Source organism: Nanorana parkeri, unplaced genomic scaffold, assembly GCF_000935625.1.
Source record: "Nanorana parkeri isolate BGI_ZX_2015 unplaced genomic scaffold, ASM93562v1 scaffold760, whole genome shotgun sequence".
NCBI lineage: Eukaryota > Metazoa > Chordata > Amphibia > Anura > Dicroglossidae > Nanorana > Nanorana parkeri.
Window position 1 is genome coordinate 130,821 of NW_017307028.1, and position 24,283 is coordinate 155,103.

General features: G+C 45.5%; 1 protein-coding gene across 1 annotated transcript in view; it reads left to right on the forward strand.

Moving 5' to 3' along the window:
- The window catches only part of LOC108793578, a 47,179-nt gene that overhangs the window by 12,016 nt on the left and 10,880 nt on the right, over window positions 1-24,283 (forward strand). Inside the window, exons 4-7 of the mRNA XM_018564563.1 lie at window positions 12,065-12,130; window positions 12,653-12,748; window positions 22,992-23,083; window positions 23,863-24,005. Of these exons, the coding sequence (XP_018420065.1) occupies window positions 12,065-12,130; window positions 12,653-12,748; window positions 22,992-23,083; window positions 23,863-24,005 (397 nt within the window). The remainder of the gene's footprint in view (window positions 1-12,064; window positions 12,131-12,652; window positions 12,749-22,991; window positions 23,084-23,862; window positions 24,006-24,283) is intronic.

Below are 24,283 nucleotides of genomic sequence, written 5' to 3' on the forward strand. Positions count from 1 at the left end.
ACCTGTGATGCTGGTCCCAGGTCCCCAGGAGTAGCAACAGAGCCCAGAAAGCAAGGCAGGGGTGTCGGGCGCCTTACACCGGCCCCTGGAAGCGATTTGGCGGTAGTCCACATGTAAACAGAGTCCTGGCAACTATAGCCTTTGGAAGTCTGCTTAAAGGGGCCAGCTGCCAGCGACATGACATACATTGGTGCCAGTGAAAGGGTTAGGGCTTGTTCACACGATTTTCTGGTCCAGATCTGGAGACGCGGTGCTATGCATGCAGTGCGTTTTTGATGTGTTCCAGTTAAAAAAAAATATATATATATTTTGGTTGGAGTGGGGCTGTCAGTATGTTAGCTGCAGTGCAGTGCGTTTTCGGCGTGTTTTCGTGTGTTTCCGGACCGGACAAAATGTGACATGCAGTATTTTTTCTGTCGCTCGTGAGAACTGTAGCCCATAAAACACTTAGGGATACATTGGGCGCACGGATCTGGTCCGGACAGAATCCGGACGTCGTGTGAACAAGCCCTAAAAGTCAATTCACTAAAAAAAAGCTATGAGGTAATTATCACCAGGCTGGGGCAGTCAATCAGTGTTTGCGGTCTGTCAGCCGGTGGCAGTGTGAATGTGTTCTTAACCTCCATTTTGAGTCAATGGAAGTATTTGAGAACATATTGCTGGAATATAAATTCTTCCAAAGGACGATACAGAGAAGAATGCCATTCCAAAAGCAAAAATGGGACCAAATAAAAAGCGTTGTTTGTGTCTCGGCTGGAATATAAGTTCTTCCAAAGGACGATACAGAGAAGAATGCCATTCCAAAAGCAAAAATGGGACCAAATAAAAAGCGTTTTTTGTGCCTTGGCTGGTTTTTAATGTTATGGATGCAAATGACTGCAAACATGCCTTTTGTTCCCTGGAAACGACCATATAAAAAAAAAAAAAAAAGAGAAAAAATAAAGCCTACATTTTGAGATAAACACCTCATGTTTTGAAAAAATATCTAATTTGGTAAACAATTCATAGATTTTAGTGAATTGTACAGAATACATATATTTTACCTCAGAATTTCATGAGGTATTTAGCTCCTTTGGAATTGAGCCCTGAATCTTTTATATTCCAAGAATGGAATTTCAAAGAAAGGGAGGACACCCATCACTCACTGAGGATGTTACTGACAAGAAGTTCCCTCCAGAAACAAGGAAGTTCTGTAAGTTCCCCATCCCACTTACTGTGCAACAAATGTTCTGGGATATGTGTCCTCTCTCTAAAGATAGTATTTTAGTTCAGGGTGTTATCACTAGCAGGTCTATTCACAAAAGGGTGAAGAGTTTGGAGAAGGCAGGAGAAGGGAACAATCTAGGACAACATAGCTGAACTGGAAAGTGAGTTGAATTGGAAAGTTTTTACAAGATAAAATAGAATTTGACATACAGTCTTAATTTTGTATCAGCTAAGATAAAACAAATAATTTTCTTTGTTTCACAGTATACAGGTCTTGTAAAACTTCCCTTTTCACAGTTACCAGGTCTTCTCAGGTCTCTTATCAGGGGGGCCATGGTTTCTAAAGTGATATATCGTTAGAAACTAGACAGATTTAGTTCTTCAACAAAGACCACTGTACCAGACTAGCAACCAGTAGATAAATGCAAAAACATAAAAAAATAAAAAGTTACCAAAAAGGTCAAAACCTTTAGACCCATTATGTCTCCCCTACCCTCCAATACAGAGGATTGTGCTTGATTGTCTGTTTACCCAGCACTTCAGCCGGGTTTGTGACAGCACTGAAGCAGGAAGCACTAAGACCACAGCGCTTCCTGCTTTAGTAATCACACAGGTTGAGGAATGGATGTTCCTCAGTCTGCCCCTGCTCCCTATATTTACACTGTTTGCCATTGTCCTGGGCCCAGAGGAGCGGTAAGGCCTGGAAACCACGACGGAGGGGTACGGGGGGGGAGGGCCTCATAATTGCAGGCTAACACAAGTGGTCAGGCAACTGATGTCCTTAAGCTGGATGAGAGTCCAGAGAAGGGCAACTAAACTAATTAAGGGGATAGAGCACCAAAGATGTGAGACAAGGTTACTCAATTTAAACATGTTCATGCTGGAAGTGAGGAGATTAAGAGGGGGATATGATTTTGATGTACAAGATGTTCAATGGTGATGGCAACATCAGCAATACACTTTTTACTCCATAACACTTTATTCAACCTAAAATACTATGTAACTTTGTAAGTGTACAGCCACTGAGATCACTTAAACGTTGACAAGCTTCAAGTGCTGAAAAAAGTTATATCAAGTTAGCGGCTGCAGCGCCCGTGATCTTGGTACAACCAATACATATGGTGGTCCTGAAGTGGTTAACAAAGCAAGGTAATATCATTAAATGGAAAGAGGAGGGGTAGCAGGTGATTTCCAGAACATTGGCATAAGTTCATGAGCAGCGGCCAGCAAGTGTCATAATAGTTGTGATTTCTATGAAGAAATTGACACTGGAAAAATGGAAAGAAGGGACACTTTCGGAGTAGGAGAGAGATGTGTCCCATAGAGGTCATTATACATTTCACAAACCATGTCCCAGAATGGGGGAAGTATTTTAAGAAAACCTCACCATATATGTAAATGCAAACCTAAGTCAGCATTATATCTCTAACTATGTGTAAATATGTCAGAAACAGTCGATAAAATATGATGGAGCAATACAGGATCCTTGTACCATCTGATGAGAAGCTTGTAGTTTTTTTCTTGGGCATAACTAGAGATTGAGGATATTAGTGTTTAAAATGGAATGCTTTCCCCTGTCAGGAAGCCGGGGGTGTTACCTCTGCTCGGGGACCACGGGCACGGCGCAGGGTACGGGTTCCCCCTCAGCTTGGTAGAACTCCTGGTGGCCGGGCTGCTGGTGCGCATGCGCGAGTTACGCGGCGGGTGCGCATGCGCAGTATGCGGGCTGCGCGCGCAGCCCCGGAAGCGCGCGCGTAGCGGTCCTGTGCCATTAGGCATCAGGTGTGAGCCTTGCTGGGGGAGGTTCCCAGTACACACCTTCCATCTCTCTCGCCTGCCATTGGTTCCCGGGGAGGGAAGCCTCCTGGTTGCCTCGCTGACCGGGGGGTGGTCTTACCTCCCCTGGCTATACAAACCTGGCCTGAGCTCTGGCTTATTGCTGAGTTATTCCACCTTATGGTGTGACACCTAGCCTCCCTGTTGATCCTCTTGTTGCCTGTTGCCCCTTCGTTATACTTCCCGATTGCTGAACCTTGGACTGTCTTTCGCCTTTGATACTTCGCTGTCTGCCTCGACCCGGACTGGACTTCGACTACCCTCTTGGATTATCCCTAAACTTGTACTTCGTTTCTGGACTTATCAGCTGCTTACTGATAGTGGGTTCCTTACCTCGCTACTAGCTCCCTGGTACGTCTGACATCCCCAATCCTCCCAGGGTAGTTCTTTACCAAGAACATGGTACCAATGGTGAGTAAACACTGAGGCCGAGATGCCCCTCTCTAGACTGTAGCATCTGATACAAAAATGACAGCTTTTGTCGAGGTGGGTCCGAGAGGGTGCACAGCTTTTCAAAATCTGGACTCATCAGCTGCTTACTGCCAGTGGGTTCCTTACCTCGCTACTAGCTCCCTGGTACGTCTGACATAATAACTCAGCCTTATACCATGGAACCCGCAGAAGCGGTGGATGCCGTGACGGCCCTGACCCAGCAACTAACCCTCATGACGTAAGCCTTCCAGGAGATGCAGGCCAGTCATGAGCACCTGCTCCAAAGGGTGGCCACACAGGAGTAACGCATTGCACAGAGCACCGCACTACCACCCTCGCCTCCCACTATGCCGACGTGCACCCTGGAGGTGGTCTCCAGCGAGCCGTGAGTCAGCCTCCATGAACGATTTACTGGCGACCTTAGGAAGTACGGCTCCTTCATTATTTCCTGCGAGCTGTTGTTTTCCCTGAAACTTCGCACATATGCCACAGACTTCGTCAAGGTACGCACAGCGATCTCCTTGCTCTCAGGGCCTCCCCAGACCTGGGCACACCAACTTCTACAGGCCGATGACCCAGTGCTGTCATCATGGGAGTCATTTGCCGCAGCTATGCAGAGACTTTATGATTGACCAGTTCCGCAATGAGTTATTCCACCTTATGGTGTGACACCTAGCCTCCCTGTTGATCCTCTTGTTGCCTGTTGCCCCTCCGTTATACTTCCCGATTGCTGAACCTTGGACTGTCTTTCGCCTTTGATACTTCGCTGTCTGCCTCGACCCGGACTGGACTTCGACTACCCTCTTGGATTATCCCTAAACTTGTACTTCGTTTCTGGACTTATCAGCTGCTTACTGATAGTGGGTTCCTTACCTCGCTACTAGCTCCCTGGTACGTCTGACATCCCCAATCCTCCCAGGGTAGTTCTTTACCAAGAACATGGTACCAATGGTGAGTAAACACTGAGGCCGAGATGCCCCTCTCTAGACTGTAGCATCTGATACAAAAATGACAGCTTTTGTCGAGGTGGGTCCGAGAGGGTGCACAGCTTTTCAAAATCTGGACTCATCAGCTGCTTACTGCCAGTGGGTTCCTTACCTCGCTACTAGCTCCCTGGTACGTCTGACATAATAACTCAGCCTTATACCATGGAACCCGCAGAAGCGGTGGATGCCGTGACGGCCCTGACCCAGCAACTAACCCTCATGACGTAAGCCTTCCAGGAGATGCAGGCCAGTCATGAGCACCTGCTCCAAAGGGTGGCCACACAGGAGTAACGCATTGCACAGAGCACCGCACTACCACCCTCGCCTCCCACTATGCCGACGTGCACCCTGGAGGTGGTCTCCAGCGAGCCGTGAGTCAGCCTCCATGAACGATTTACTGGCGACCTTAGGAAGTACGGCTCCTTCATTATTTCCTGCGAGCTGTTGTTTTCCCTGAAACTTCGCACATATGCCACAGACTTCGTCAAGGTACGCACAGCGATCTCCTTGCTCTCAGGGCCTCCCCAGACCTGGGCACACCAACTTCTACAGGCCGATGACCCAGTGCTGTCATCATGGGAGTCATTTGCCGCAGCTATGCAGAGACTTTATGATTGACCAGTTCCGCATTCGGCTTGTCCGAACAGCTCAAGGATGAGCTTGCCCGCATCGGGGTGTCCGGCTCCTTGGGGGGCATGATGGATTCAGTGACCCACCTGGATCGCCGCTTCCGGGAGAGACGACTGGAGCGACAACAGACCCCGCCTCCACCGGTGCACCGGCCGGAGCCCTTTCCGATTCCGGTTCCAGTATCCGTTCCTGCGGTAGCAGGCGGCAACCAGGAGGAGCCGATGCAGATCGGTGCGGTTCGGGGGCCCCTGTCCATGGTCGAGAGAACCAGGAGACGGACACTGCATTTGTGCCTGTACTGTGCCAAACCGGGCCATTTCTTAAAGGACTGTCCCATCAAACCTCCTACAAGTAGGCCGGAAACACCCACGGTATGCATTGACCTACCTATGTATAATAACTTGTCTCATCTCACCATCCCTGTTTCTCTGCAGCTGGACAAGAACGGTATTGACCTCTCTGCCATCATTGATTCGGGCGCAAGCAGCTGTTTTATGGACAAGGATCTGGCCTCCCAACTAGGGATCCCGTTGCGCCCCAAGAAGAACCCGTCCCAGCTGCATCTGGTGGATGGCAGCACCCTAAAGACGGGACCCATCGCCATGGAATCCCATCCCTTGCTCCTCCGCATTGGTAACCACCATATCGAGAGGATTGTGTGGGACATCGTGCCTTCCCCCTTGTTTCCAGTCATTCTGGGCATCCCCTGGCTTAGAAGACACAACCCAACAATCAAGCTGGACCTCTGGCTCCATCACCTTCACGTCCCCCTCCGGTCTTCTGGTTCGCATGTCTCCGGCTCCAAGCCCTCCTACGGTTCTGGGCACAGTTGAACACGGACTACCTGACAAATATCGGGACTATGTCGACGTGTTTGAGAAGAAGGGAGCAGACGCCTTATGATTGTCCTATTGATCTGCTCCCTGGAGCCCCACTGCCGTACGGGCGCCTATATAATCTTTCCGAACCCGAGACCAGGGCCCTGAAGGACTGCATAGAGGAGAGCCTAGCTAAGGGGTTCATCCGTCCCTCGACCTCTCCAGTCGGGGCCGGCATCTTCTTCGTGGGGAAAAAAGATGGGAGTCTCTGGCCCTGTGTCGATTACCGGGATTGCCGGGCCGGGTACCTGCTTCCTCTCATTCCCGACTTACTGGACAGGGTCAAGGATGCCCGTTTTTTCACCAAAATCGACCTCCGGGGGGCCTACAATCTCATCCGTGTCAAGGAAGGGGATAAGTGGAAAACAGCATTCCGCTCGCGGTTTGGGCACTACGAGTACCTTGTCATGCCCTTCGGGCTCTGTAATGCCCCCGCCACTTTCTAGTGCTTCGTCAACGATGTCTTCCATGACCTGTTGGATACCCATGTTGTGGTATATCTGAACGATATCCTCGTCTTTTCCGGAATGCTGCCACAACACGAACGGCATGTCAGATCAGTGCTCCAGCGTCTGCGGACCCACAATCTCTATGGCAAGCTTGAAAAGAGCACCTTCGAAGTCTCGTCCATCGAATTCCTGGGCTATCCCCAGGCCGAGTGGAGATGGACCCCAGGAAGATCCAGGCCGTCCAGAATTGGCCTGTTCCCCGCAATCTGCAGATGGTGCAGCAGTTGATTGGCTTCGCCAACTTCTACCGTCAATTTATTCGCAACTTTTCAGCAATCTGCGCTCCCATCACTGCGCTGACTAGGAGACATCTGTTCGAATGGAATCCGGCGGTCCACCGGGCGTTCCAGCACCTCAAGAGGCTGTTCACACAGGCACCTATACTGCCACAACCGGATGTCTCTCGCCCGTTTTTTCTGGAGACGGACGCCTCCGAGGGGGCCATCGGGCCGTTCTCTCCCAGGTCCAAGGGGAGAAGCGGCTTCTACATCCCGTTGCCTTTTATTCCTGCAAACTCACCGGGGCCGAACGCAACTACAATGTTGGTGAGAGGGAGCTGCTCGCCATCAAAGACGCCCTGGAGGAATGGAGACATTTGCTGGAAGGAGCCGAAAACCCTGTGGTGGTGTACACCGACCACCGCAACCTCGAGTACCTCCGCAGTGCCAAGCGACTGCGTCCCCGACAAACCAGGTGGGCTCTCTTTTTCTCCCGTTTCCGCCTCCAGATAACCTGTCGACCGGGATCCAAGAACGGCAAGGCTGACGCCTTGTCCCGTATGTACTCCTCCGAGGTCGATCCTGCACCCCCGGAACCCATCCTGCCAGCCGCATACTTTCTGGCCACCCAACACTCCTTGATCGAGAGGATCAGACGGGCCAGCACGCCAGCCCCAGAGGAAACAGCCCACCTGCCGGTTAAGCAGGGGCTACGGTATCACCAACAGTGGATCTATGTCCCAGTCCCTCAGCGACTGCCCGTACTGCAGCATCACCATGACCACCCCACAGCGGGCCACCGAGGTAGGCGTAACACCATGGAATGCATCCTACGTCAGTTTTGGTGGCCCTCTTTGGCAGTCGACGTAAGCTCCTTCATAGAGTCTTGTTCCGTCTGTGCCCTCCACAAACGACCCACCTCAAAACCCATTGGGTTGTTACAGCCTCTGCCAGTGCCAACCCTTCTATGGCGCAACATAGCAATAGACTTCATCGTGGACTTACCACCTTCGCAAACCTGTACCACCATCATGGTGGTAGTGGACAGATGCACTAAGATGTCCCACTTCATTCCGACCTCTGGTCTCCCGACGGCCCTCGAACATGTTCCTCCAACATGTGTTCCGGTTGCACGGGCTCCCTGATTCCATCGTCTCAGACCGGGGCCCACAATTCACCTCCCGCTTTTGGACTCGTATCACTTGCAGTCTGTCCTCTGCCTACCACCCTCAGTCCAATGGGCAGCTACATTCCTCCACCGGGCTCTCTCCATTCTATGCCAACTACGGCTACCATCCCTCGACCCTCCCGGATCTCCCCCTTGACATCCCGGTGCCCGAAGTGGGCCAATGGCTCTGTCACCTCCGAGAACTGAGGTGGACCCTAACACAACAACTCGAGGCCGCTCAGCAGCGGCATAAGACGCAGGCGGACCGCATACGCACGGAGTCCCCCAGATACATGGACGGGGACAAGGTGTGGCTTTCCACACAGCACTCCAGGCTGTCCTTTCCCTCCAGTAAACTGGGACCCCGTTACCTCGGTCCCTTCGAGATCGTGGGTATGGTCAATGAAGTTGCCGCCAAGCTTCGGTTGCCTGCATCCCTGGGGATCCACCCGGTATTTCACGTGTCCTTGCTGAAACCACACCGTGCCAACTCGTTCCTGGGCCGGGTGCCTGCTCCACCACCTCCCATGCAGGTGAATAACGATGACGAGTACGAAGTCCAGGAGATCTTGGACTCCCGCCGCCGGCGTGGGGTACTTGAGTATCTCGTCTACTGGAAGGGGTACGGTCCCGAGGAGCATTCCTGGGAGCCCTCGGGGAATGTCCATGCGGACGCCAAGGTGCGGGCGTTCCATCGGGCTCATCCTGAGAGGCCTTCCCAGGGTCGCGTCCGGGGGCCGCTCCTTGGTGGGGGGCTCTGTCAGGAAGCCGGGGGTGTTACCTCTGCTCGGGGACCCCGGGCACCGCGCAGGGTACGGGTTCCCCCTCAGCTTGGTAGAACTCCTGGTGCCCGGGCTGCGGGTGCGCATGCGTGAGTCGCACGGCGGGTGCGCATGTGCAGTACGCAGGCTGCTCGCGCCTCCCCGGAAGCGCACGCATAGCGCTCCTGCGCCATTAGGCATTAGGTGTGTGCCTTGCTGGGGGCGGTTCCCAGTACACACCTTCCATCTCTCACGCCTGATATTGGCCCCCGGGGAGGGAAGCCTCCTGGTTGCCTCGGTGAACGGGGGGGTGGTCTTACCTCCCCTGGCTATAAAAACCTGGCCTGAGCTCTGGCTAATTGCTGAGTTATTCCACCTTATGGTGTGACACCTAGCCTCCCTGTTGATCCTCTTGTTGCCTGTTGCCCCTTCGTTATACTTCCCGATTGCTGAACCTTGGACTGTCTTTCGCCTTTGATACTTCGCTGCCTGCTTCGACCCGGACTGGGCTTCGACTACCCTCTTGGATTATCCGTAAACTTGTACTTCGTTTCTGGACTTATCAGCTGCTTACTGATAGTGGGTTCCTTACCTATGTATGAGTCCCGCGGCGTTTAGCTGTTTACAAATACGACATAACTGAAACCAATGAAGCCACGTAGCAGAGCATGTAGAGAAGGGAGATGAAAGTCTGGGGGGACCAGTGGAAAGATTGATAAAACTTCTGACTCCAAGCCAAGTAGATCTTGTTTGTACTTTAAAGTACCAGGCAGTCCCCAGGTTACGAACAAGATAGGGACTGAAGGTTTGTTCTTAAGTTGAATTTGTATGTAAGTTGGAACAGGTACATTTTTTAAGTAACTCCAGCCCAAACATTTTTTATAGTATTGGATAGCATAGGGAAGGGTTAACCCCCTGTAACATTTGTTTTGCTCTGTGTGATCTTGTTCAGAAGATTTCACCTCACTTTCTGTCCCAGTGACAATTAGATTTTAAATATTTTGGGTTGTCGTGGAAACAAGGATTGGTGATAAAGCTTCAGTGGAAACACCTTTTTCCCATGATAACTCTTACAGAAATGAATTTCCCTTCCTAGGGGTAGATTTCTTCTCACTTCCTGTTGTCTCAAGGACAGGAAGTAAGATTAAATCTTTCTAATGAAGATACAGACAACAGTAAAAACCTCACAGTGACCCTGAAGAAGAGGCAGGCACCCCTCGTCTGCACGTCTAACAAGAGCCAACTTCCTGTAATGTATGTACGGTACTATGAACCAGACAAAAAAGGTGGGCACTCCTCATAGGCACGAGCGTGGTAGCATCTACTGAAATGCTGCGCTTTACATTTTGGCTGCAGCCTGAACAGTAATAGCCACTGTTTGTAAGTAGGGGTCGTATGTAAGTCGGATGTTTGTAACTCGGGGACTGCCTGTATGTGGTTGAACAAGTAATTCATGAAGTTTGCTGATCTATTTGATAATCCACCCTCCAGTGACGTTTGCTTTTTGCTAATTGTTTTTAATAAAAGACCCTTAGGCCCCATTCAGACATGCGAATGGGACTGGAACACAGAGCCTGACACATTCCTATGGTAGTCTCATGCGATCTGCTGTTGCACAGGCGGTTTGCGATCTGCTGTCGCACAGGTTGCGATTACCTGCGGACCACGCCGCGGTCTGCATCCAGGTGCGATCATCTTCAGATAATTACAATCAATTATTTGCGAACAGTCCGGAAACAGCAGAGGACGGCGGCATCTGTTTGGTAAAGTGGTGATCCTTGGAGAAGCTAAGGGGAAACTAACTAAAAACAGTGGAGATCCCCTTCATTGTGAAAAGTCAAAATGTCAATATATCCTAAATGAATCGCTTCCCCTTTACATTGGCTCAGCTTCAGTAACTATCCATGAATCCTTTATAAAAATATTAGTACAAATAAAACAAAGGAAAAATAAGTTACCTGGGGGTTTCTTTTTGTCACTTAGATATAGAAGGGGACTTTGCCGAACCTTTAAAGGAATGATACTGTGAATTTGTCAGAAATGGGACTAGACATTTGGATTTGCAAAATTGTAATAAATTGATCTGATCCAAGAGGATGCGACCTTTTTTAAATGTACAGTTGTTAAATATATGAATTGATTTGAATATAATTGATTTGAATTGAATTCTTAAATATATAATTGAATTTTGATGTGTAATTTTAAAACAAAAAAAGGGTCACTTCTATTTGTTTTGTGGGTTTTTGTGTGTTTTCCCTGGGTACTGTCTATAATCCTATGCTATGGATACCTAGGTAACCCAGGTGGCAAGCAGCATCAGAGTAATAAGATTAGAGAAACAGGTTTTTTCACAGGACAAATCTTAAGAGCTCGGTTGACAATGCTCCTTAAAATGAATACAACTGGCTCCTAGTTTTTGAGGCTTTCTTTAGTTGTCAATGGAGCTGGCTCCTAAAAAAAATAATGCTGGCTCCTGGATTGGACAGACTGAATTCCATATTCATTTGTCCACCCCTGTCATATCATAGTGTTGTAAGTCATAGAATTAGATGGTACACACTATATACTCATAGAACCTATAGTAAAATGTAGTGCACAACAGTAGCTTTAGCTAAAGGAATGATCAAGGAATATTTTGCTATGAGGCTAATCACAAATGGCAAATGTTCCAGAAGAGGAAGAGTAAAGATTTGAGTTAAATGTGTCAACATAGCTTGAGGCATAGAAGACAATTTACTAAAGGCAATTAGGCAGTTCACATTGCAAGGGAATTTGTACTTTGCAAATGAGTTTTCGCTTAGCTCATTGAATGTGGTGAAAATTCACTTGGCAAAGATTACCCAATCATGAGCAAGGAAAAAAAAAAAACTGTGTTTTTGCTTGCACATGATTGGATGATGTAAGTTAGCAGAGCTTTACCGTATTCACTAAGCCATTTGCAAATTCCCTTTGCCTTTATAAATTAACCCCATAGAATGGATATAAGAAGAACAAATTCCAGGCACACAAATATTGTATGTCAAAAAAGGAACTAGCTTGCTGATATTTAATGTAAGAATATTTCCTTTTCTATTTCTTTAAGTTTCTTTAAAAAAAAAAGTCAATAATCAAAGTATTGTCTGTGTTGTAGGGGCCAACGTAATAGTTGATGGTGCTTTCCCAAAGCAGCAGCAAAAACTGTTATTCCTTCTATGCCTGCCCCCAGTTTGCCAAAGTTAGTCCATGTACACACTCTGCCCATAGAATGGCAAACTATATTTGTGATGATCAAACTCAGCCCTTAGTTACTGAACCCTGTGTCTGTGTAGACAAGTAACTGAACATCCATTAGGTAACCTAGCCAGAGTGACAGGCTACAACTTATTCATTTAGCTGCCTTATCACATTTCCTTTCATATGCAAAATGCTAGATAGACATTTATGTTTTTTGTTTTGTATAGGAAATGATAGGAAATCCAACTGTCAAAATGGTAAAAGACGGACAGTTTGAAGATCTACCAGAAGTAGTAAGTACTAAGGCATAGCCTTCACTTTGCATACTGATTATTTTATACTAGACTTTACATCAGTGGTTGTCACCTTACTAACAACTACTAGTGCAAACAAAAAAGTATCACAAATCGTTTTCAACTGTGTTTAAACTACATTAAAAAAAATCAGAGATTTAATTTTTGCATTGTGAAAATGTACCAGTACTGTGATTAAAAAAAGATTAAAAGACAAGTCATAACAAAAGGATATAGGACAATTTATTAAGCCCTGCCTTTTGTCATTCAAATCAAATGCCAGAACATGTGCACAGCAGAGACCATGGCATTTAACAATTGAATGACAGAGGTAGTGCATAGTGGCAGAAGACAGTGTGGCCTAATCTCGCTACATTTTCAAACAATATATTTTTAATGTCCAATTTCAGTAAATATAACTAAAACAAGTCCTAGTAATACAGTATGTATACGGTATATGTATATTTTGTATTTAATTTTCAAGGATGTAGCCATATTGATGGTGATTACTTTCTTTTTCAGATTAAAGATTTTCTTGATGCAGTTATTGATGATGAGCAAGATTTTAAAAACTTGTTGGAACCCATTTGTCATCAGCTTCTTTTCACCGACCATGAGGTAATACATTATATTATTTGAAGTCTGATGAAGGGGACCCTGTGTGGCCCCGAAACGTTGCGATTTGTTATGACAGTATGCGTCATTAAATAGACGTTTGCTTCACTTTACTTCTGTGTGCTGGTGATGTCCCTCACAAGTTCTGATATGAGCGGCGCCATCTGCAGTCACTTCGAGCATCCACACTGATGGGGATACCTGGTAATTAGTACAGCAGGACCCTGGTACATACATAATACATAATATACACACTATAAATGTGAAAGCTTACTAGCTCATGCTGTGTCCGGCATAATAAATATAACATTTTTAACATTTGCAGGCACCCTGTGGATGTGTTTGGTAAAGGATTGCACATAACATTCTGAACCATTCACAATAAAGAAAGTACTTTTTGCAGTTCAGGTTTAAATGTAAAATAAGCTCCCAAATATTGCAGCTTTTGCTGCAAAACTCATCGTATGTTCAGTGCTGTCCACTGATGTGTAGCCTGAGTTCAAAGGAAAATGCTGCAGAGAACAGTGCTCACATATCATTACATAAGCACCTTTGCATGCAGCATTGAGGACTGCCACAGGAAGGACCATGCTTATCAAGTACCTGCTTGGAAGGATCCTGGAATTAATACTGCCTTTAATGCTTTGCAGATCATCCAAGCAGTTTCTTCAGAACTAAATAAGCTACTTGGTCTTAAGGTGCCCATACACTGCACGATTATCGTACGGGAAATCCCGCGATCGTACGATAATTACAAAGTGTACGGAAGGCGTGTGACCTTCCGTCGAACAAGCAGGCTGGAAAACCCACCGGGAATCGTACGATTCTCGGCGAGTTGGTGGCCTGCTTGTTCGACAACTGCCGAACGGGCCGGTGTGCGCACGCGCACACTGCCCGTTTGCAGTCATCGGAAGCCCCCCTCTCAGGGGGGCGGCTTGCGATGATCGCAAGTACGATCTGCCGTCCAAGATGGGCAGATCGTATGTTTTTTAAATTACTTTACAACCCTCGCAAGACAAAAGTCTTGCGAGGGTTTTAAAGTGTATGGCCACCTTTAGGAGCATGTCTAGTGACCCTATGACTGTCACAACCTCCCAGCTTCTTCTGGTGGTTGCTTATCCCAGTCTTCTTGTCAGGTGTGGGCTAATTAATGCTGTCTCTGTGTGTCTTGCTGGCTGCAGCACTAGTTTAGCCAGCTGTGGCCTAATTAATCTGTTCACACACCTCCAACTCTTGAATTGGCTTTGTCGCTGGTGGCACCCTATTGTAGTATCTTCAGCCTGTTCTTCAGTGCTTATAATAGCTTTTCCTGCTGATCGAGTCTGTACATGTGTGTCTGAATTCTTGCTTGTCTGATACCTGTCTTGACCCTCGGATACGTTTTCTGGATACCCCTTTGTCTGCTACCTGCCCTAACCTTTTGCTATGTTTACTGGATTCTCGCTTGTCTGCTACCTGCCCTGACATGTTGCTATGTTTACTGGATACTCCTTTGTCTGCTGTCGGTCCTGACCTCTTGTTACGTTTTATGGATTCTTCTTCTATCTCACTTTCTACTGCCCTATACAGCATTTACTTTACGGGTCTGTAGCGATATTCATGGCGCGAGTAAATAGTACAAGTCCTGGGGGCGTCCAAGTACTGCTATTATGGGAAAGGTGGCTGCTAAAGCTGAAATGCATCATCACTATATACTCAGACCTGGGTGTTTGCATACAAGACCTTACACTTAGACAAGCTGAGAACCATCTTCCAGTTGAATGTTACTAATCACTATTAGCTGTAATGTTGGAAAGGCTTTTACTGTCAGTCACCAGGGCTGGATTTCTCACTAGGCTGCACAGACCATGGCTTAGTGTGCCATGACTTTCAAATGAAGTACCTAGCTACAAAAGCCATTTGAAAATGATGTTGCCCACTGCTACCTTCAGGATCACACAGCCTAATGTCAGTCAAAACACCTACCACCCTTCCACCTACAAACTTCCATGTTCATTTGCAGGTCCCATAAATGTCACTGGCCTTCCAATAACTACAGTCATTTTCCAGATTCTCCTTCCCTGACCACCCTGTGTGCTGAGGCATGGAGCAGGATGTGTGCCCTTTTTGGAAAATTACATGGAGGCTGAGTAAGGAGTCATTTCTGTGACTGCTGCTAGCTTCTGTGCCCCACCTATGCAGAAGTGATCTAGAAGGTGAGTTGAGGGATGGAAATTAAAAAAGGAGGAGAGAAAGAATGTTTAACCACTTGCGGTCTGGGGTGTTTATACCCCCTTCCTGTCCAGGCCATTTTTCAGTATTCAGCGCTGTGGTACTTTGACTGACATTTATTCCGTCATGCAAAGCTGTAGTGAAATGAATTTTATACCATTTTTTTGGGGACAGATAAAGGTTTTTTTTTTGGTGGTACTTAATCACCACTACATTTTTTTTTTTACTATATAATGAAAAAAGTACCGAACATTTTGAAAAAAAATACGGGGTCACGTCAGGTAAAAAGAAACCAAACAGTTTTTTTTTGGTGGTATTTAATCACCACTACGTTTTTTTTTTTTACTATATAATGAAAAAAGTTCCGAACATTTTGAAAAAAAATACGGGGTCACGTCAGGTAAAAAGAAACCAAACATGTCAAGTTTTAAAATTGCACGCACCCGCTAAATCGCAAAAAAACTACCTTACCCAAAATTGACCATAGCCGAAGCTTTAAAAGCTTTTACCGCTCATCAGTTTAGTGTTATCAGTCTTTAATGGCCCTATAATTATTGCTCTCACTCTGACGTTCGCGGCGATATGTAACATGTGCGGTGCAATAGATGTAATCGTCATTTTCGCATGTAGGCGGACTCAACGAATGTTTGTGTGTGCATGTGGGGGCAGGGAACTTTATTTTTTATTATTTTTATTGCCTTGATATGTGACTTTAAATTTTCTATTTTTTTTGTAACTTTAATTTTTTGTAAACTTTTTTTTCCCCACAAAATGTGATAGCCAAATGTGATAGCCAATTTGCAGTGACAGGTCCTCTTTATTGAGACATCATGGGTCTTTAAGACCTAGGGACCCCCAGAGAAGCTGATGAAGCAGAGACCTGCTTCACCAGCTTCTCTCCGGTTTCTGTACCGGAGAGTGACAGAGGAATGCGGAAGTGATGTAATACACTACACTTCCTGCATTCCGAGGAGGAGATCAAATGGAGTTCGTGTACTGATCCTAGTTTGATCTCCGGCCACAGAGCTGCTGTGCTGGTCCCGGGCTCACACCGGGAACAGCGGAGCTCGGGATCGCCAGCAGCGGCGGAGGGGGCGCACACCCGCATGCAATTACAAGTGTTCGGGCGTCTCTACAGACGCCTGAACCCATCGCTGGCTGTTTACATTGAAAGCCGATTTCCCGTTCGTGCGCGCCGCCTAGCGGTGGGCACGAGCTGGGCGGGCTATGACGTTTAAAGACGGCCACCCGCATTCAAGAAGCCGCTGTCCGGCCATTTAATTACAGCGGCCGGACAGCAGGTGGTTAAAGTCCCAGCGACATGCTTAACAGTCTCAATGCAGAAAGCTAACACATGAGAATAAAGTTACACTAAACATTGAATAATATTATAATTGCCACAATATAGCACACGGACCATGTATTCCCACAGAAAAGCCACTTTATTACCAAAAAATTAAAAACAAACATATACAAACATAAAAACAATGCCTGTTGACACCCATTAGGGATAGAGGCAACACCTGGATACCATATATAAATATTAGTTTCAATATACCAAATATGTATCAATGAGTATCCCAAAATAGGACAGATGACAAAAATATTAAAACATTCAGAACACACATCAACTTCCCCCTGCGGATATCCACTGAACCCCAAACAAAACCAAAATATAAAGGTAAATAAATAGCACCCTTAAAGGAGAACTATGAGGTGAGTGATTTACACATCCTCATAGTTAGAGCCGACGTGTGACATTGAAACTGTCTGTAGACAGTTTCTATAGATTGCGAAGTGAGCAAACACATATCGTCGCTCGCTGACTTCCCGATCATCTCCCTGCAGAGAGCGGGACTGTCAGTCACCGCTCCAAACAGAGATTCCCTCCCCTCTCCTATCCTCCAGCACTGACTGGAAGAACTGATGGGGGAGGGGGCCGGCACAGCTGGCTCTGCCTCTAGATAGGCAGAGCCTGCTGTCAATCAGCCAGCTGGGTGGATCTTGACAGTATTGTTGGGATCTGTCCCAGCTGTGGCGCTCTCAGTATATAGCGGGCAATATCTTTGGGTCACGGTAGGATGTTAGTATATGTCCTCCTGTGACCCTAAAGAGAACTATGGGATAAAAAGGTTACCCCATAGTTCTCTTTTAAGTATCTAAATATATAAACACCGCTGCACAGTTAAAAATGACTAAATTAAGATAATGAAGATAACCTTTACTAAAAAAATATATATAGATATATTTCTATCTATCTAGATAGATAGATAGATAGATAGATAGATAGATAGATAGATAGATAGATAGCTATGTAGTACATAAGTGTAAACTGTCCTATTTCCCACTGTATTCCCACTGAAAGACAAAGCCTTGCGCCATGGGTGATCTAAAACTATTCTAATGGTCTTCCCTATATAGAAGGCACCACAGTTGCAAACCAAAGATTGACCACACCTGAGGTCTCTCAATCAATAGTTATTACTTTTTATTGTTCTACCTATGAACAATGTAAACGTGTCACCTTCAAAATCAAAAATTGACAATAGCCACTTTACACATTTTTTACTCTCAGATTGGATTGATATATAAAGATCCCTTCGCCTAGGGAGTTATGAACCAAAATGTATTTGATAGATTAATATTATATTTAAAAGTAATTGTTATTTATTGCCTCAATACTTTTTATTGTTTATATTTAGTAGGGTTTTTTTAACATATTTTGTTTTGCTATGCATCAATAATGATTCTAGGGTATTTTAGTCAAAAGTATTACTTTGATAAACATTTACACAAAATTATAAGACATACAAAATCAGGGGGCATAGGGGCTACTCTTTCAGAAAATTATGGTTTGGAAGTGTTTTATGTCTCATCTCTGTAATGTGTATGTAAAAAATCATCAGCCACCTGAGGTGGGAGGCAGCAAAAGGTCCTTCTAAATGTCTGTGTTGATGGGCTTTTGTTTGCATCAGAACTGTCATTGAAATTAGAAAAAGCAGCTTGATGCAGCGTACAAGGAAGTCAAATGTTTCAATACTAGCTATTTGTGTAAGGTAGCTGTTACACCTTTGGTGAAATCTTCATTAGAACATTAAGTTCAAATATCACTAATCAGCCATCATGTCATCAGGCATGTCATTTTCCACACGTCTCAAAAGTGAGGTCCAGAGCAGAACTGCTGTATATAGCTGATATACATATAAAGCATAGCAAGATGCAAACTGTATTTGGGGGTAGGGTTTGGTAATTATATTTCAAGGCTTAAAATCAGTTATAACTAATCTGTAGTTTTCTTATGTTGTCTTATTTTGATTTATATGTGGGTGGTCCAGGCCTCCCTTTTAGGCCACATCCACAACAAGAATTATTTTATATATATATATAGAAAATGTTGCTACCCTACTGCACTCCCCAAATACAGTATGGAAAGTAATGGTTTTGATCCCCTGAAGATTTTGTAAGTTTGCCCACTTACAAAGAAATGAAAGGCCTGTAATTTTTTATCATAGGTGTATTTTAAATGATAGAAACAGAATATCAACCAAAAATCCAGAAAAAAACACATGATACAAATGCTATAAATTGAATTGCAGTTCAGTGAGTAAAATAAGTATTTGATCCCCAAGCAAAACATAACTTCGTACTTGATGGAGAAACCCTTGTGGCAAGCACAGAGGTAAGACGTTTCTTGTAGTTGGTTACCAGGTTTGCACACATCTCAGGAGGGATTTTGGTCCTCTCTTCTTTACAGATCTTCTCTAAATCATTAAGGTTTCTTGGCTGTCGCTTGGCAACTCGAAATTTCAGCTCCCTGCATACATTTTCTATAGGATTAAGGTCTGGAGACTGGCTAGGCCACTCCATGACCTTAATGTGCTTCTTCTCGAGCCACTGCTTTGTTGCCTTTGTGGTATGTTTTGGGTCATTGTCATGTTGAAAGACCCATCCACGACCCATCTTCAGTGTTCTGGCTGAGGGAAGGAGGTTCTCATCCAAGATTTTACAATACATGGCCAATGGCCACTCAATGTGGCAAAGTCAGCCTGTACCTTTAGCAGAGGAACAGCCCCAAAGCATAATGTTTCCACGTTTGTGCTTGACTGTAGGGATGGTGTTCTTAGGGTCATAGTCAGCATTTTTCTTCCTCCAAACACGGCGAGGCGAGTTAATGCCAAAGAGCTCAATTTTGGTCTCATCTGACCACAGCACTTTCTCCCAATCCTTCTCTGAATCATTTATATGTCCATTGGCAAACTTCAGACAGGCCTGTACATGTGCCTTCTTGAGGAGGAGGGACCTTGCGGGCGCTGCAGGATCTCAATCCATGGCGGTATATTGTGTTATTGTTTGGTGACTGTGGTCCCAACTGCTTTGAGATAATTCACAAGCCCCTCCCATGTAGTTCTGGGCTGATCCCTCACTTTTCTTATGATCATCCTTACCCCATGAGGTGAAACCTTGCATGGAGCTCCAGACCGAGGGAGATTGATGGTTATTTTGTATTCCTTCCATTTGCAAATAATCGCTCGAACAGTTGTTTCCTTCTCACCAAGCTTCTTGCTGAAAGTCTTGTAGCCTATTCCAGCCTTGTGCAGGTCTACAATCTTGTCCCTAACATCCTTTGACAGCTCTTGCCCATGTTGGTGAGGTTTGAATGTAAGAAAGAGATTCTGTGGACAGGTGTCTTTTATATACATAACGGGTTGTCGTTAGGAGCACCTTCTTAAATTGACAGGACTACTCTGTGTACCACATAGCCTGTCTGTGGGAGCCAGAATTATTATTGATTGGTAGGGGATCAAATGCTTATTTTACTCACTGAGCTGCAACTGAATTTATAACATTTGATTCATGTGTTTTTTTCTGGATTTTTGGTTGATATTCTGTCTCTATCATTTAAAATACACCTATGATAAAAAATGATAGGCCTTTCATTTCTTTGTAAGTGGGCAAATTTACAAGATCTACAGGGGATCAAATAATTATTTTCCTCACTGTACACCCCCTCTCTCTCCAGTACTGTAAAAATTGCCAGTGGGGGAACAAAGTTGTGAACTGGACAACGGTTTCGTAACCCAGGCTGTTCAATTTAAACTCCTCTCAGTGCACACCCTCTCAACCGTCTCATTGCACACCCCACATTTACTTCACCCATCTCACATTTTCCATAAAAGTAAACAGCAGGGAGCAAACCTTTAGACTGGATGTTGGTTTCTAAAACCAGGATGTCCAGATTGAAGCCCTGGTGGGTGGCAACCATGGGCCACATGCAGAAAGGATGTCTTATATGTTTTTCTCTGATTGTTAATCTGGCCCTCCCTGTAGACCCAATCCATTTGCCCCAGGTCCCTAGGTCTGTTGACACGTGTGCAAAATTGGATGCAAAAAAAGTTGTGGACTTAGGTCACACTCCTTTGCATATTAACAATACAGTGTGGTACTGCAGAAAAAGAAGAAAAGAAGATCACAAGGCATACTATGGAACTGGTCTGCCACTGGCCAATCGGTATGAGGGCTTTAGCTGTTTTTTTTTGGGGGGGGCGGGGTAGGTTTGTGGAAGAGTTAACTTTTCTATAGATTTTAGATATGTTGTGGCTTCTGCTTCTAATGCTCAATTTGGGCTGTTCACTGCCGGATAAAACCAATTTAGCGTATGATTTACCCTGCAACAAGCACTTTAAATGTTGTAGCCATGGACTAGCTGTGAAATAATTATCTGTGGCACCTTTACAGTGCTTGAGCACTAGAATACACCAGAAAATTTGAGACACAATGTAGGTTTGACCCTGCAGAAAAAAAAATTGCAGCTGAGGCAGTAATGTTAGGAGATAGTAATGGTATCAGACCAGCAGCAGTGGAAAGAGCTGGTAATGTTGGCAGGTCAGCAGCAGTGTAAGGAGTTGGTAGTGGTGGCTGGAGATGGTAATGGTGGCAGACCAGCAGCAGTGGAAAGAACTGATAATGTTGGCAGGTCAGCAGCAGTGGAAGGAGCTAGTAATGGTGTCAGGTCAGCAGTGGTGGCAGGAGATGCTGATGGTGTCAGGCCAGCAGCAGTGGAAAGAGCTGATATTGTTGGCAGGTGAGCAGCAGTGGAAGGAGTTGGTAGTGGTGGCAGGAGATGGTAATGGTGGCAGACCAGTAGCAGTGGAAGGAACTGGTAATGTTGGCAGGCCAGCAGCAGTGGAAGGAGCTAGTAATGGTGTCAGGTCAGCAGTGGTGGCAGGAGATATTAATGGTGTAAGGCAGGGGCGCCCACAATTTTTCGTCTGGAGATCTACTTTTCAAATGACAAGCTCAATGAGATCTACCAACGAAAAGACACCTGCATTCAGGGGCAGGAGGGGGTGTGGCGGTGCATTGAAGTCAATGGAACCGCAGGCCGGCCCCTCACCCACAGTGTGATTGCCTGCACCCAGAACCCAGGCATATTAGTGCCTGCGTTCCATGACCCGCCTCCCAACAGGCGTGTGATGTCACCCAGAGCCCTGCCTCCAGGATTTTTTTTACATTTTTTATTTTATTTTAATTATTTCTTATTTTATTTTTTTTTATTTTTATTGTTGGGGGGGGCTTCGGGGAAATATTAGGGGTCTAAACAGCCCCCTGATATTTCCCTTTTAAAATAGAAAACGAAATTGAGGACACAAAGTCCTCAATACCTTTTTCTGCAGCCTCTGTTCTAAATGAATGGAAAGCACAGAGGCTTTCATTAAGAAAATATTTTACTATCAAGCAGTTTCTGAATGGGGAGGAGCCTCTGTAGTGAGTGCTTCTCCCCATTGAGAAACTCATGAATGAACAGGAAGTGATGTAAATCACATCCTGTTCATTTATAACTGGGGGCGCATAGTACTATATGTCCCCAGTTATTTACAAACACTGGAGTGATCAGTTGATCACTCCAGTGTTTGTCCTATCACTGATATGTACCAATCCTCCGCCGCTCGGCCACGTAGACGGGGGCTTAGCTTCTCCCATGGATCCCCTCTGCTCTCCCAGGCTGAGGCAGTGGGGGATCCGACACGAAGCACTTCAGCCGCGGGGGCAGAGCCGCTGTCAAAGAACTAAGGCCGAGCGGTGAGGGGAGAGAGAGGTGCCGGCTGTCAGATCCAGACCGATCGTCTCTCTCTCTCTCTCTCCTCACCGCTCTGCATTAGTTCTGTGACAGCGGCTGTGTCCTCCACCCTTCCCCGTCGCCGGTTCCTTCACTTCTTCTCGGATCAACGCTGCTCTCCCCATCTGTATGCAGATGAGCCCCACCAGCGGGAGGAGAGGACATCTCAATCTATCAGTGATCGATACGCGATCACTGGTAGAGCGCTATCGACCTTATGGGCACCCCTGGTGTAAGGTGTAACAATGTTAGGCCAAATTCCAAGGAGATAATTATACATTAGCATCAGCTGCAGGGATTTTGTATTCATTGCTGATCCAGCATTGGTTCATTTTTGTAAAAGCAAGCCAGTCAACTCTCTCTGTCACAAAACAGCCTGCTTCACTGAATGCCTTATCTGACAGCATGCTGGTCTCAGGGCATGCCAACAGTTAAAATGTATACTTGGCAAGCTCTGGCCAGTGGTCCAGGCACCCAAAAGACCATAGGATCCTTTGTTTGAAGGTTGTCTGCATCCGCCCTGGACCCTAGGTAATTTAAGATCATATGGTTTAGGCACTGCCTGTGACTGCTGCCAGCACACAGGCATGGCCAATGTGTCCTAAATAATGACTGTAAATGACTGCAAGTATCCACCACTTGCAGCCTGCATGTCTGTGGGTACAGCCTGTGAAATGGATGCACGTGCGAAGAGAATAATGCCATTTTGGGTTCCAATTGCAAGCTGTAAACCATAAGGCCAATATTCTGTATACCATATATTCTCAATAAAATCTTGCATTATTGAATGCAAATTAATAAATGCATAAACTCAAGAAATGGCAAATAACAGAGAAGTAAAATATTTAGCACATTGTGAAATACTATTCTATTTACATACTTTATGACACTAACTATCCCTCCTTAATGTATGTTTAGGAACTAGGAAGAATTGAAAGCTCATTCAAATCTCTGAGTGGATATTACACTCATCATAAGCGGATAGACATAGAACCATACCTGCTTCCACAGTAAGTATGTAAAGTGACGAAAATGCAGGTAGTTAAATGCATGTGTACAGGAACAATTACCCACATTTCAAATCAAATGGAAACTCTCCAGGAGCTTAGTAGAAATCAAAATACTAAAAATAAACCTGTAATTAGAGAAATACAGGGGGCTGCCATTGCTGTGCTCTTTTTAAAAATAATATTTCCCTGTCTGTCTCTGGCTTTGATTCTTTCTGGGGCGCTGACCTATAACATTCATGCAGACTAGAAAGTCAATGTGAAGTCAGAACTCCTGATCAGCTGACTTGTTCCAACTCAGTGACTTACAGTAGATACTAGTATTGAAGCCGCTTAATGGACACATCAGCTACATGGACACAACGGGCATTTTCAGAATGAAATATCAGCTCAGCAGTGGCAGCTTTAAGCTAACGTTGTGACTATGACAAGATGTAAGCAACTGGCAAGATGGCACCCTCCTTGGCTGTAAGGGATAGGAGGTTGTAGTTCCACTTTATAGAGCAGTTAAGGTAAGCCTATTTGTCTTTACTGCAAGTCACATTGATGCCAGACAGCTAGTATGCAGCCAGACGCCAGAGAATGGCAGATTCTATGTAAGATTATTTTACACAAATATTTTGATTCATGGTGGACTTTTTTATATTATGACTTATGCATTCACAAATACACATATTTCTCTTTCTCTCTCCCAATCTCTTATATATTCCAAGTATTTTTTTATATTTCAGTATTCATCTAAATGTATACAATTAATTTACTCAATCTTCTTGAATTTGCAGAAAAGAAATCTCTGGGGATTACAATGCCACAACCAACAGTGTTTTTCATTTGCAATATGGCACCTCATTCCAAGCCAAAGTGGAATATTTTGATGAGAAGGAGTTACAAAATCAACTGTTTGAGCTGGTGTCTTTGGAAAAGGGTATAGTAAATTACTATGTTGTATAATTATGGAACACAAAGTGATTCTGCAATACATTTACAGGGTTATTCACTAAAGTGTGAAGAGTTTGGAGAAGGCAGGAGAAGTGAACAATCTAGGCAAGGCTGGATTTACTCTCTCTGCTGCACCAAGGCAGGGTTCCTCAATGCACCCCACTGTATGCAGCCTGCATACAAGTGATCTCGGCGACATCGCCGGGATCACTTGTACAAAACATGTGGCAGCTTCCCCGCTATACGTTTAGCCCTGCTTGCCCA